Source organism: Meles meles, chromosome 5 (genome assembly GCF_922984935.1).
Source record: "Meles meles chromosome 5, mMelMel3.1 paternal haplotype, whole genome shotgun sequence".
NCBI lineage: Eukaryota > Metazoa > Chordata > Mammalia > Carnivora > Mustelidae > Meles > Meles meles.
The window spans coordinates 102266203-102282175 of record NC_060070.1 but is presented as its reverse complement, the minus strand read 5'-3'; the positions used below and the strand labels follow the sequence as shown (position 1 = coordinate 102282175).

The 15973-nt window shown below is 37.8% G+C and overlaps 1 protein-coding gene across 1 annotated transcript in view; it reads right to left on the bottom strand.

The window, feature by feature from the left end:
• Nucleotides 1-14804, bottom strand: part of TINAG (tubulointerstitial nephritis antigen) — a 105058-nt gene extending 90254 nt beyond the window's left edge. The window contains exon 1 of the mRNA XM_046005222.1: nucleotides 14342-14804. Coding sequence (XP_045861178.1) covers nucleotides 14342-14696 — 355 coding nt within the window. The 5' untranslated portion in view covers nucleotides 14697-14804. The remainder of the gene's footprint in view (nucleotides 1-14341) is intronic.
• Nucleotides 14805-15973: the final 1169 nt, after the last annotated feature.

Genomic DNA, 15973 nt, shown 5'->3' with positions numbered 1-15973 from the left:
CCATTTGTGTTCTAAATCCAAATGTTTCTCAATTAACTGAAACTGTCTGTTAACTAATTTACCTGATTATATAAACTACTTAAAAGGGACCAACAGTGTATTATCATTATATGAAAACCATCAATAAGATATGGGGAAATATTACCCTGGTTACAAAGGAAATCCTTTTCAAAAATGTAATTCACACAGACTTGAAATCCACTCTGACTTAACAAAGATAGTAAAATTTACTTATTTGTCATGTGAAAACAGAAATATATAATTGATAGATCACATCAGTGGTATCTAATTAAACAAAATGAATCCTAACTTTTTTTTCATATGATCAGAGGGGGAAATCTACATGTTTAGAGATCATTCCAAGGGACTTGGTTTAACTTCTAGCCACAATATCACAAAAGCCACTTAGGGAATTTGCTCTCCTCTGATTTTTTAAATACTGGTTTCATTGAAAACGTCACAGCTGTCACTCTGCAGCATGTAGTTTTTATAGTTCAATATGTTGCTTAATGAATATAAAATCTCTACAAATTTGCATCTATTTACCTCTTTCCCAAGGTTTTTGAACATTCCACAATCATGGGAAGAGAAGCAAAAACTGCCTCTCTCCTGGACCACAGGCTTCTGGATGTCGTGAACTCAGGGAAGGGGAAAGATTTAACTTTAGAACAAGTCCAGATTTTTAACTACTATTCAGTATTAGAGACTTGAAATAAATGAAATTCCACTATAGAACTTAAAGAAACCCTCAAACTTTTATTACCTAGGGGTGACAGAAAATTCATGCAACAACTCAAGATTTCAAAGTCAAAGAAAGTACTTTCTGACTAGTTTTAAAGGACAGGGAAGAGGCCAAAACCAAAGCTGATTTTTAATCATATCTCATAAATTTCCTTGCCCACACATACCAGTTACATAGATAAAGGAAACAGAAATCACAAAAGTCTTAAGGAGGAAAAAAAAAAAAAAAAAGCTCCCTTCTCTGACCTGTACCTAGCTCATAATTTTGAAGTCAAGAGAATGCTATCACCAGGCCTAACCCAAATCACCAGTACTAAGTCTAGTGTTAGCAAAAGTTTCCTTTCTTGGTCATCCTTCCTTAATATCAAGTCAGAGTTTACTATAAGAAACTACATTTATTGTAATCTCTTGTAATTGTAATTACTATAATCAACTTGAAAGTTGACCTCTTTTTTTAATTTAAATTCAATTAAATACATCATTAGGTGTTTTTTTTTAAGATTTTATTTATTTATTTGACAGAGGGAGAGATCACAAGTAGAGAGAGAGGCAGGCAGAGAGAGAGGGGAAAGCAGGGTCCCCGCTGAACAGAGAGCCCGATGTGGGCCTCAATCCCAGGACCCTGGTCATGACCTGAGCCAAAGGCAGCGGCTTAATCCACTGAGCCACCCAGGCGCCCCCATCATTAGGTTTTGATATAACGTTTTGTGATTCCTTAGTTGCATGTAACACCTAGTGCTCATCATATCACATGCCTTCCTTCATGAAAACCATAATCAGTTCATCTGAGCCTGCTCAAGGGGCTCACAAAGTGGAGCACCAACTTCTACATTAGAGATAGCCCAGTCATTTTCTTTACTCCTTCCTGGCTCCAATGGATCCCTCATTTCCCTACCCAGCATTTAAAGAGGACTTTTAAAATCTCTGTTGTGTCATTTCCTATTTAAAATCCTCAAGTTATTTCCCATCAAGTTTAGAATAAAACCCAACTTCTTTTTTTATTATTATTATGTTACATTAGTCACCATATGGTAAGTCATTAGTTTTTGATGTAGTGTTCCATGATTCATTGTTTATGGACCACACCCAGTGCTCACTGCAACCTGTGCCCTCCTTAATACCCGTCACCAGGCTCACCCATCCCCCTACCCCTCTAATACCCTCAGTTTGTTTTCCAGAATCCATAGTCTCTTATCATACATCTCTCCCTCTGATTCCATCCCCCCTTCACTTTTCCCTTCCTTCTCCTAATGTCCTGTATGCTATTCCTTATGTTCCACATATAAGTGAAACCATATGATAATTGTCTTTCTCTGCTTGACTTATTTCACTTCAAATAATCCTCTCCAGTTCCATCCTTGTCAGTGCAAATGGTGGGTATTCATCCCTTCTGATGGCTGAGTAATATTCTATTGTAGATATGGACCATATCTTCTTTATCCATTCATTCTTTTTTTAAGATTTTATTTATTTATTTGACAGAGAGAGAGATCACAAGTAGGCAGAGAGGCAGGCAGAGAAAGAGGTGGGGTAGCAGGCTCCCTGCTGAGCAGAGAGTCTGATGTGGGGCTCGATCCCAGGACCCTGAGATCATGACCTGAGCCGAAGGTAGAGGTTTAACCCACTGAGCCACCCAGGTGCTCCTATCCATTCATCTCTTAAAGGGATCAGCTCCTTCCATAGTTTGACTATTGTGGATATTGCTATGAATATTGGGGCACCTTTGCCCCTTTTTAAACCCAACTTCTTACAGTAACTTCTAGAGCCTTACTGAAAATGTCTCTGTCCTCATCACTTACCTAGTGCTGAATGGGGCAGGGCTCCCAGTGGAATGAAGGATTTTCATAATAGTAGTGATGGGGAGAGCAGTGGATGGATGTAACTTGGAGGTAAAGCAATGGAACTTGCTCACAGACTGAGTTTGGGGAATGAGGAGAAAGAGGAATTAAGCAGGTCTCACTGGAATTTTAGCTTGAGTTATAGAGGGGCAGTGAAGCTATCGCTGAAATAAGAAACAGGCTTGTTGGCAAGAAATCAAGAGGTCTGCTCTCATATTTTAGATTTGGATTAAATCTAGGTGTGACATCCTAGTGGATAATGTAGTAGAATAGTTTATGGAAGTCCAGAGTTAAGTCAAGTCTGGAGCACAAATTTGAGAGATAGCAACATACATTAAAAAAAAAAAAAAAGCAGGAGGAGGAAGCAAGATGGTGGAGGAGTAGCAGACTGAAACATCATTAGGTCCCAGGAATTCAGCTAGATAGTTATCAAACCATTCCAAGCACCTACAAACTGAACAGGAGATAGAAAAGAAGAAGTGCAGCAATTCTAGGAACAGAAAATCGACCACTTTCTGGAAGGTAGGACATGTGGAGAAGTGAATCTGAAGCAATGAGAAGATAGACCATGGGGGGAGGGGTCAGCTCCCAGCAAGCGGTAGATCAGCGGAGCACAAAATCAAAACTTCTAGAAGTCTGTTCCACTGAATTATTGCTCCAGAGGCTAAGCAGGTGTGGAGCCTTCATGGGGAAAGTGTGGTCTCAGGCCCTGTGGGGCCACAGAAAGACCAAAGGTATCTGAAGGTGACAAAGCTCCCAGGTATTGAAGCAGGGAAGTCGGCTACAGAGGAGAGCCAAGGAGTGAGCTCTCAGCTCAGCATTACCTTAAACCATGATCTGATGCACAATCAGACCACTGCTCTTTGAGCAGGGACCCCACAAGTGGCAGATCCAGGGAGACCACCCTCCTTCCTCCTACAGGAGGAGTGGTGTGGGAGCATGTGGCCGGAATCTGCTAGATTTGGAGACTCCAAATGGGGCAGTGTGCCAGAGATAGAAGTCCTGGTGAGCTCATAGTGCAGCTGGAGACCAGGGAGATGGGAAGGACTGACTGCTTTTCTCTGAGAGTTCATTGAGGAGTGGGGCCCCGAGCTTTCAGCTTTTCCTGGCTGGAGAATGGGAGGCTGCCGTGTTCATTCTTGTCCTCCAAAGCTCTATAGAAAGCATTCAGAGAACAAAAGCTACCAACAGCAAACATGAGCAGATTACTTAACCTGGCCCCTGGCAAGGGTGGTACCACCTTGGGCAAAGACATTTGAGAATCACTGCAACAGGCCCCTTCCTGGAAGATCAGCAAGAACATCCAGCCAAGACCAAGTTCACCAATCAACAAGAACTATGAAACTCCAGAGCTGGGGAAAGCAGCACATAGAATTCATGGCATATGATTATTTAGTCTTGCAAAGTTACTTTCTTTTTTAATTTTACTTTTTTCTTATTCTATTTTTCTAAATTGTCCTCTTTCCTCTTTTAATGTTTTTAAACTATTTTATCTTAACAATGCCTTCATAAATTTTTTTTTAATTTTCATTGTTATAGTCATATTTTATACCTTCATTTTTTTGTATATATATAGGGCTTTTTTTTCTTTAAAAATTTGGGATACAGTTTCTTCTAATGGATCAAAATATACTATAAATCTAGCACATAAATCTAGCCATATCACATTCTCTTCTCTTTTTATTTTCTTTTTCCAGCAAACTTTTCTTATCAATTCCTCTTTTAGAATCTTCTTTTTTCATCTTTACACTCATATTCCATCCCTTCAATTTGTTTATACTATTTGTGTGTATGTGTGTGTGTATATATATGTAAATTTTTCTTTCTTTAAAATTTTGGGAGATAGTTTCTTCTAAGAGAGCAGAATACATCCAAAATCAAGTGGGTGACTCTGTTCTATTCACCAATCTAAAATCCCTCCCCCTTTCTTCTTGCCCAGTTTCAGGTCTCTTCTGATTTGGGTAATGTATATTTTTGAGGGGTATTTGCCACCCTTTTAGTATTTTATTCTCCCATTCATATATTCTTATCTGGATAAAATGACAAGGTGGGAAAACTCACCAAAAAAAAAAAAAAAAAAAGAACAAGAGGTAGTACCAAGGGCTAGGGACTTAATCAATACAGACATTGGTAATATGTTGGAACTACAGTTCAGAAAGATGATTATCAAGGTGCTAGCTGGGCTCAAAGGAGGCATGGAAAATACCAGAGAATCCCTTTCTGGAGAAATAAAATCCCTTTCTGAAGGAATAAAAGAACTAAAATCTAACAAAGTTGAAATCAAAAAAGCTATTAATGAGGTGCAATAAAAAAATGGAGGCTCTTACTGCTAGGTTAAATGAGGCAGAAGAGAGAATTAGTGATACAGAAGACCAAATGATGGATGAACCAAATGATGGGATAAAGAAGCTGAGCGAAAGAAAGACAAACAACTACTGAACCATGAGGAGAGAAATCATGCAATAAGTGATATCATAAGATGAAACAGTATTAGAATAATTGGGATTTCAGAAGAAGAAAAAAGAGAGAGGAGCAGAAGGTATATTGGAGTGAATTATAGTAGAGAATTCTGCAAATATGTCAAAGGAAACAAGCATCAAAATCCAGTAGGCAGGGGCACCTGGGTGGCTCAGTGGTTTGAGCCTCTGCCTTCGGCTCAGGTCATGATCTCAGGGTCCTGGGATCGAGCCCCGCATCGGGCTCTCTGCTCAGTGGGAAGCCTGTTTCTCCCTCTCTCTCTGCCTGCCTCTCTGCCTGCTTGTGACCTCTCTCTCTGTCAAATAAGTAAATAAAATATTTTTTAAAAAAGGATTCCAAGCCTCACATGGCTGGTGCTATGGAGATCCTCCCTCCCTGGTCTCTTTGCCCAGGCCCTTGGTCCCTGCTGTCATACCTCTTAAAAAAAAAAAAAAAAAAAAAATCCCGTAGGCACACAGAATCCCCCTTCAAAATCAATAAAAATAGGTCTACACCCCTTCATCTAATAGTAAAATTTACAAGTCTTAGTGACAAAGAGAAAATACTGAAAGCTGCTCGGGACAAGAAGTCTGTAACATACAATGGTAGAAATATTAGATTGGCAAGAGACTTATCCACAGAGAACTGGCAGGCCAGAAAGAACTGGCATGATGTATACAGAGTACTAAAAGAGGAAAATATGCAGCCAAGAATACTGTATCCAGTTAGGCTATCATTGAAAATAGAAGGACAGATAAAAAAGCTTTCAGGACAAACAAAAATTAAAAGAATTTGCAAACACCCAACCAGCCCTACAGGAAATATTGAAAGGGGCCCTCTAAGCAAAGAGACAGCCTTAAAGTAGTAGACCAGAAAGGAACAGAGACCATATACAATAACAGTCACCTTACAGGCACTGTAGGGTGCCTGTACAATGGCACTAAATTCATATCTTCCAATAGTTACCCTGAATGTAAATGGGCTAAATGTTTCAATCAAAAGACACAGGACATCAGAATGGATTAAAAAAAATTAAGATGCATCAATATGCTATCTATAAGAAACTCATTTTAGACCCCAAACACCTCCAGACTAAAAGTGAGGGGGTGGACAACAATTTACCATGCTAATGGATATCAAAAGAAAGCTGGGGTGGCAATCCTTATATCAGACAAATTAGATTTTTAAGCCAAAGACCATAATAAGAGATGAGGAATGACACTATATCATACTTAAGGGGTCTGTCAAACAAGAAGATCTAACCATTTTAAATATCTATGCCCCTAACGTGGGAATAGTCAACTATATAAACCAATTGATAATGGAATCAAAGAAACACTTCAATAATAATACAATAATAGTAAGGGACTTTAACACCCCCTCACTGACATGGACAGATTATCCAAGCCAAAGTTCAACAAGGAAATAAAGGCTTTAAATGAAACACTGGACCAGATGGACATCACAGACATATTCAGAACATGCCATCGCAAAGCAACAGAATAACATTCTTCTCTAATACACATGGAACATTCTCCAGAACTGATCACATCCTGGGTCACAAATCAGGTCTCAAATGGTACCAAAAGACTGTGATCATTCCCGGCATATTTTCAGACCACAATGCTCTGAAGCTAGAACTCAACCACAAGAGGAAAGTCGGAAAGAACTCAAACACATGGAGGCTAAAGAGCATCCTACTAAAGAATGAATGGGTCAACCAGGAAATTAAAGAAGAATTGAAAAATTCATGGAGACAAATGATAATGAAAACACAACTGTTTGGGGCACCTAGGTGGCTCAGTGGGTTAAAGTCTCTGCCTTCAGTTCAGGACGTGATGCCAGGGTCCTGGGATCAAGCCCCGCATTGGGCTCTCTGCTCAGCAGGGAGACTGCTTCCTCCCTTCTCGCTCTGCCTTCTCTCTCTGCCTGCTTCTCTGCCTACTTGTGATCTCTGTCTGTCAAATAAATCAATAAAATCTTTAAAACAAAAACAAAAACAAAAACACAACTGTTCAAAATCTTTAGGACACAGCAAAGGCAGTCCAAAGAGGAAAGTATATATTGATACAAGCCTTTCTCAAGAAACAAGAAAGGTTTCAAGTATACAACCTAATCATACACTTAAAGGAGCTGCAGAAAGAAAAGCAAAGAAAGCCTAAACCCAGCAGGAGAAGAGAATAATAAAAATCAGAGCATAAATCAATGAAAGAGAAACCAAAAAAAATCAATAGAATAAATCAACAAAACTAGGAGCTGGTTCTTTGAAATAATTAATAAGATTGACAAACCTGGCCAGACATATCAAAAAAAAAAAGAGAGAGAGAGAGAGAGAGAGAGAAAGGACCCAAATAAATAAAATCATGAATGAAAGAGGAGAGATCACAACCAACACCAAAGAAATACAAATAATTATAAAAAACATATTATGAGCAACTATACACCAGCAAATTTGACAATCTGGAAGAAATGGATGCATTCCTAGAGACATATAAACTATCAAAACTAAACCAGGAAGAAATAGAAAACCTGAAAAGACCCATAATCAGTAAGGAGATTGAAACAGTCATCAAAAATCTCCCAACAAACAAGAGCCCAGGGTCAGACGGTTTCCCAGGAGAATTCTACCAAACATTTAAAGAAGAATTAATACCTATTCTTCTGAAACTTTTCCAAAAAAATAGAAATGGAAGGAAAACTTCCAAACTCATTTTATGAGGCCAGCATCACCTTGATCCCAAAACCAGACAAGGATCCCATCAAAAAAGAGAACTACAGACCAATATCCTTGATGAACACAGATGCAAAAATTCTCACCAAAATACTAGCCAACAGGATTCAACAGTACATTAAGATGATTATTCACCACGTCCAAGTGGGATTTACTCCTGGGTTTCAAGATTGGTTCAACATCCACAAATCAATCAATGTGATAAAATACTTTAATAAAAGAACAAGAACCACATGATACTCTCAACAGATGCTGAAAAAGCATTTGACAAATTACAGCATCCTTTCACGGTCAAAACTCTTCAAAGTGTATGGTACATAACTTAATATCATCAAAGCCATCTATGATAAACCCACAGCAAATATCATTCTCAATGGGGAAAACTGAGAGCTTTTCCACTAAGGTTAGGAACACAGCAGGGCTGTCCACTATCACCACTGCAATTCAATATAGTACTAGAAGTCCTAGCCTCAGCAATCAGACAACAAAAAGAAATTAAAGGCATCCAAATCCGCAAAGAAGAAGTCAAACCCTCACTCTGCCGAAGCTACAATACTTTATCTGGAAAACCCAAAGACTCCTTTTCAAAACTTCCAGAACTCGTACAGGAATTCAGTAAAGTGCCAGGATATAAAATCAATGCACAGAAATCAGTTGCATTTCTCTACACCAACAACAAGACAGAAGAAAGAGAAATTAAGGAGTTGATCCCACTTACAATTGCACCCAAAACCATAAGATACCTAAGAATAAACCTAACCAAAGAGGCAAAGAATCTGTACTCAGAAAACTATGAAGTACTCATGAAAGAAATTGAGGAAGATACAAAGAAATGGAAAAACATTCTTTGCACATGGATTGGAAAAACAAATATTGTGAAAATGTCTATGCTACCTAAAGCAATCTACAAATTCAGTGCAATCCCTATCAAAATCCCATCCATTTTTTTCCAAAGAAATGGAATAAATAATCCTAAAATTTATATGGAACAAGAAAAGACCCAAAATATCCAGAGGAATGTTGAAAAAGAAAGCCAAAGTTGGCAGCATCCCAATTCCAGACTTCAAGCTCTATTAAAAAGCTGTAATCATCAAGACAATTTGGTATTGGCACAAAAACAGACACATAGATCAATGGAACAGAATAGAGAACCCAGAAATCGACCCTCAACTCTACGGTCAACTAATATTCGACAAAACAGAAAGAATACCCATCCAGATGGCCAACAGACACATAAAGAAGTGCTCAACATCACTCAGCATCAGGGAAATACATATCAAAAACCGCAGTGAGATACCACCTCACACCAGTCAGAATGGCTAAAATTAACAACTCAGGAAACAACAGATGCTGGTGAGGATGCGGAGAAAGGGGAACCCTCCTACACTGTTGGTGTGAATGCAAGTTGGTGCAGCCACTCTGGAAAACAGCATGGAGGTTCCTCAAAGAGTTGAAAACAGAGCTACACTATGACCCAGCAATCACACTACAGGTTATTTACCCTAAAGATACAAATGTAGTGATCCGAAGGGGCACATGCACCCAAATGTTTATAGCAGCAATATCCACAATAGCCAAACTATGGAAAGAACCTAGATGTCTATCAACAGATAAATGGATAGATAAGATGTGGTATATATACACAATGGAATACTATGCAGCCATCAAAAGAAATGGAATCTTGCCATTTGCAACGTGGATGGAACTAGAGGGTATCATGCTGAGCAAAATAAGTCAATCAGAGAAAGACAATTATCATATGATCTCTCTGATATGAGGAATGTGAGTGGCAGAGCAGGGGGTTTGGGGGGTAGGGAAGGAAAAAATGGAACAAGATAAGATCAGGAGGGAGAAAAACCATAAGAGACTCTTAATCTCACAAAACAAACTGAGGGTTTCTGGGAGGTGGAGGGGCTAGGGAGAGGGTGGTTGGGTTATGGACATTGGTATATGCTATGGTGAGTACTGTGAAATGTGTAAGCCTAATGATTCACAGTTCTGTACCCCTGGGAGAACAGACATCTGAATGTTGCATTTGGTGATAGGAAAGTCACTGACCCTGCCAAGAAGGATTTTAGTGAAGTAGCAAGGAATGGCATCCTGTAGGAATTGGTTGATGAGACACTTGGAAGTCAGGAAGCAAACATTTCTTTTAGTTATTTTCCATCAAAGAAAAAAATAAATAAAAGGAAATGAGACAGATGCTGGTTAAGGACATGGAGCCAAGGGAGGGCTTTTTCAAATTGGGAGCTAGAAAAACACATTTTGTAAATTGATCACTGATCCATCAAATAGGGGGGAAAAGGAGGCTTTACGAAAAAAAGAGAAGGAAAAGAAAGGGAGAGAAGGAGAAAGAAAGGGAAAAAAGAGAGAGACAATTGTAATGGTGAAGATTAAAAAGACAAGAGAGGACTGGATTCAGAGTTTAAGAGTTTAAGAGTAATCCAGAGGGAAGGAGGTTGAAAATTATGATGATAGAGATGAGAGAATTCCTGATGGCTTTATTTTCTCAATGAAGTGTACATGAAGTGCCTCAGAGTGAGTTAATCAAAATGGTTACTCATATAGCATCTTGGGGGTAAAAAAAGATAATGGCTGTTGAAATTAATAGGTTTTACACATTAATAGCCATTAACACAAGATCAAAACACAAGTCAAATCAGGTATCTGGAGAGTGAAATAGTTGGCCCATTGATTTTTTTAAAAGGATGGTAATATGATGTCTGTTAATTTATTTTAATACTTCATCATAATGCATTATAGTATCTGTGCTGGTCTAAACTTCACTTTAGGAAGACAGTTATTTGCTCAGATCAGGAATCCACATCCCATGGGTGGTCAATAGCAGTTATTCTGAAAGTCTAGATTCCAAGGCAGCTGCTATAAGTGCTTCCGTTATCCGTCTTTGGATGAACACTAGACTACCAGTATAATGAACATCACAAATGGACTTTCATTGGTAAAATTGGTGTCTTGTTAATCAACATAATGGATATATGTAATCAGCTATTATTGGTTAAATTAATAGTATTCAACTTATATATATTAGTTAAACTATTTAAAAATCATGCCCCACACTCCCACTCTTAACAGCTAACAGTTTATGTTTCTCTTAAGGTCAAAATCCTTTATTCATAGACCTGATGCCCTAGAATTGATCTCTAAAAAGTTCTGCATCCCAGCCACTGGTTAGCAGGCATTCTCATTCCCTGATGCCCACTGCAAGGGTAACAGAATTCTACCTCTGCATTATTATCATATGTGCCTCTGGTAAATTACTCAAGCAAGGTAAATGTGGGAACCTCTAAAGGATAGGGACTTGAGACTTCATGACGCTTACACCGCTTGTTGAACTGTTGTATGTCTCCTTACCAATATATATTTGTATATATATATATTGATATATATATATATATATATATATATATAACTATGATATATAACTATCAGTGTGTATGGCAGAGTTTGGATTGTGACTTATCTTCATTATAATGTGGTTGGTTAAGGAGGTTGTGAAGGATTAAATAACACTTATCCAGTTCAAATGTGTCAGTGGCTTACACACATTTTTACCAATGTGAACATAAAAGTTCTGCATAAATTATATTAACTTATGTCTGTTCACAACAGATGGTATACTAGACTCTTCCCTTAAAATCTGCTACACCAAAACATTTGCCTGGAAAATCCATTCTGGTTCTCTTTCGAATTCTATCACTTGCTTTCAGTATCTGACATCAAAATCCTCCAAGTACTAGAAGTTACCATCAGAGATGGAGGAAAAAAAAAGAAAAAAAAAACACAGAAGGAACTTATTTACCAGTACTACTTCCAGTTTATAGAAAAGGTACATATTTATTTTTATAACCCTTAAGATTGTGTACATAGTGTTAAGTCACTGATTTAAAAAGAGCTCTTGGGACAGTTGTAGTATAAAGAACTAGATAATACCACGTAATTAGATAACTGAAAAATAATGCTTAGTAGATCAGTAAGTGAACAACTTAGCATCTCAGAGGAAAGTCATAGTACTGCAAAAATTGGTATAAATAATATACCATTGTGTTTTTATTTTAATTTTGCATGATTTTTGATATTGTGTAGTGCTATTTTCTTTTGACCAGCTACTTTCACAAGGTAAAACAAAAGAAAACAAATTACCTTTATAAGAGCAATTATAGTCTAATGTGAACTTTTTGCTACTAAATAAAATGATTAATTGCTTCCCTTCATAAAGAATGGAATAAAAACTATACCTGGAACATAATTTCTACGTAAAACATGACCGTAAATTAAAGTCAGAGCAAAATTCTAGCTCAAGCAAAAATGGACATTGAAAAGTTACCAATTACTTTTTTCTAAATGAGCTATATGTTTCAAATAAGAAAAGCTTAAATATATTGCACGCATTGAAAACACTACAATTTATATGTAATACTGAGACTCAACGCCCACGAAGCCAACAGTATATCTATTTAACATCTGCCAATGAGTCCTCATAACAGAATAAAAGCCCAAATCCTTAATATAGCCTGTACATTCTAGCATAATCTGACCTCTACTCACTTCTCAAACCTCATTTCATGTCCCCTCCCCCGCAAGCCCTCCGCTAGACCCTACTCTCCAGAAATATCAGCCACATTCCAGTTCCTGGACCAGGCCAAGCTCCTTTCTCTCAGATCTATACCTTTCTGTCAATTCTTCAGATCAACTCATTCCTCCTCCCTCCTAGAGCCTCTGTTAAATATTTTCCCTTGCTGACTCTCCCCTATAAAATATAACACTTTACAGATTAATGTTACACTCTGATACACTCTCACAGCACCCCAAGTGTTTCCTTCAGAGAATTTATCACAATTTGCAACTACACCATGAATTTGTTAAATGTCTTACCCTCTCCCTGGTAACTTGACTGTCACTTCAAAGAGAGTAAGATCCTGTCTTTTTCTTCCCCATTGGTGCCCCAGCACTAAGTTCAATGCCTGGCATAGTGATGATATTCAATGAATAATTTTTTATTTATTTATTTATTTTTATTTTTTTATAAACATATAATGTATTTTTATCCCCAGGGGTACAGGTCTGTGAATCGCCAGGTTTACACACTTCACAGCATTCACCATAGCACATACCCTCTCCAATGTCCATAACCCCACCCCCCTCTCCCAACCCCCCCCCACCCCAGCAACCCTCAGTTTGTTTTGTGAGATTAAGAGTCACTTACGGTTTGTCTCCCTCCCAATCCCATTTGTTTCATTTATTCTTCTCCTATCCCCCTAACCCCCATGTTGCATCTCCACTTCCTCATATCAGGGAGATCATATGATAGTTGTCTTTCTCCAATTGACTTATGTCACTAAGCATGATACCCTCTAGTTCCATCCACATCATCGCAAACGGCAAGATTTCATTTCAGTGAATAATTTTTCATGAATGACTACATTCTCCATTATTAGTAAAGGATCTGCCCCTTTTAGGATAAAATAAATGTTTGATGTTTTCTGAGCTGTGTATTGGTAGAGGTAAAAGTCTGGTATAAATGACAGTTCTGTGGAAATTTTAATCTAATATATACATGTTTTAAAAGGCATTCCCTCAATTTTACAAGCAATATGACATTATTGAGAATGAAGACAACTGCATGTGGATTTTGAAATAAAGATGCCAAATCCTAGTTGACCTTTAATTGTCTTCACCTGAAATTTCTAGTAGCGTTATAGAGCTCTGATTAAACCTGCATTTTCTGCTGAGGAGATTTGATGTGACAGGTAATTCAAAAAAAAAAAAAAAGTAGGGTTTTATTTAAGTATAGCAAATGGGTGTTGCTTTGTGGTTTGTTGCAAATCTTAGATGTATTGATTGCTCAGAATCTAGAGTGAGTCTTTCTCCTGTAATTAGACCAATGTAGTAAATACCATCGTTCTCCTCCTTAATTATTTGTACTTAACCACTCAATTTTTGACTCTTACAATTACTCCATAGGAAGTTTTCTTTTGTTTCAAAGGTTTAAAAAATCCCAGATAAAAGTGAAACAAAACAAAAATACATACGAAAGATCTGTTTGGTATTACTTAGGCAGGTAGCTAGCTGCCTTTATTTTGTTTGTGCCCTGGTTTTAATGGCATTAATGGTTCTACTGTCAGGAGGTCCATTAGTCAAATGACATAATAAGCCAAATGTTAGGTGAGTCTGCAGATGATCAGGCCTGTGACTGATGAGATGCTCTAACAGGTTACACTCAAAAGAGCTTAAGAGTCCCATTGTCAAAACATTTTACTAAGAAAAAAAGAGTGTTAAGTAACTCTGATGTATATTGAGTCAGTATTCCCAAAAGGATCCAGACCAGAATTCATGACCATCACACCAGAACTTTCTTGAAAGTTCTAATACAATACAGTTATCTTGCATCTAAAGCAAACTACTTCAACAATCCAAGGACATTTGTTTAACCATAATATTCATTTTTCATTTCCTCTTAAGAAAGGAAGGAAAGTAAGAAGGGAGGAGAGGAAAACAAAGTTTGACAGATCTGTAATGAACCAGGCACTTGTTCAAACACATTTCCAAAGCCTACCTTCTGGATCCCAAGGCTTTGTGTGAGGAGGCCATTCTTTCTCTTCAAGGCAAAATGACTTGTAATCAGGACAGCAATCAGAATTTTCCCTTTCACAGAATTTATCGCAGTAACATATTGCATTTGCCTCATAGAACTCAGTGGCACAGCCATCATCTCTGTCTTCACAACAACCAAAACTTCTGCAGTATTGTCCTTTGAAAATGGCTCTCTTGAATCGAGAACCTTCCCAAATCGTGTGATTCCTAGTGAAAGCAGGTCCTGGGTTCACTTCTCTTTGAGATAAATACTGTTTCTCCATCCAGATTTCTGTGGTAAGATAGGAAAATATTAAGATCTTATATCCAGTCCACATTCTCTAGATGTCAGGTAGGGTTCCCGCTTTCTGTTATAGTCAATACCCTTGGCTTTGGGGCTTCTCCTTGGAGCCTGAATTCTAATCATCAAGACAACCCAGCCTGAATCCTGAAGTAGATCCTTTACTTGAACTGAGTATACTTCTTGTAGTTAAACATTAATCAAGAATTTAAATGTTTGTCCAAGATAATATAAGTGTTAAAAATAGACCCTTGTCATTCCTTCAAAGTTAAAAATGTATAATATTTTATATCATGCAAAAATATCCATCACCACAAAAATAAGTACATAAAATCTTATGCATTGATGAAATACATTGAATAAACCTTGCCTCAAAAAAAATCTAGATTCTTAAATCAGAAACCTCTCTGGAATACACATGGCCCAAATTATGGCTGCAATAACCACTGGCAAGGTGTAGGAAATTGGAAAGTCAAAAACACAATTATTCATTTCACCTACTTGCACAGCAACTAAAATCCAAGCTTTCATGAGGTTGCCTGCTAGGATCTGTCATATCAATAAAAGTTGCTCTAAATCATGCCCAGTCACACACTGGTTTGATTTCCCATCTGTACTCTTACCTACCAGAAGCATTTTGATTTCAAGGCTTAGTGGAGCCTAATTCAGCTAGAAATTCCCTGAGGATGACCTTAGTTCCTTCCACCTGAGTCCCTACTTGGCACCAGTGTAGGAACCTGCAGTATCTAAAAGGCATTTTATAGTCAAGGGAAGTCCATCTCTGTGCTAGAAAACTGCAGGAAGAGGTAGTCATGAAGGAAACCCAAAGGTCAAGATGTCTTTAGTAGAACTGTACATTTACAGTGGGTTTTGTTATACTGTGTTTATTCATTAACTATAGTAACTCCCTTTGGATTCAGGAGAGGTAACAAGTGAATGATGAATCAGCAAGAGTGGCTGGGTGGCTTAATAGAAAGGACTTGTCTTGACGGTCAGAAAAGCCGGACTCTGGTCCCTGGCTACTATTTAATTAGCTTTATGACTTTGGGTTCACAATTTGCTTCTCTGGTTCTCAGTTACTTTTTCTTATAAAACAAAGGTCTTCTCTAAGGCTAATTCACAATTCTAACCCCCCCATAATTTATCTAATTCACACATCATTGTTTCACTTTCTTGACCCTTCCTCTCTGGCTATCAACCAGCATAAATTCCTTTATCTTTTCTGTTTCAAATTTACACATCTTGGCATCCCTGTCCATAATCATCCTGACTCTCCAATCCCAAAAAGGCTAATGGAGATTTCCTCACCATTCA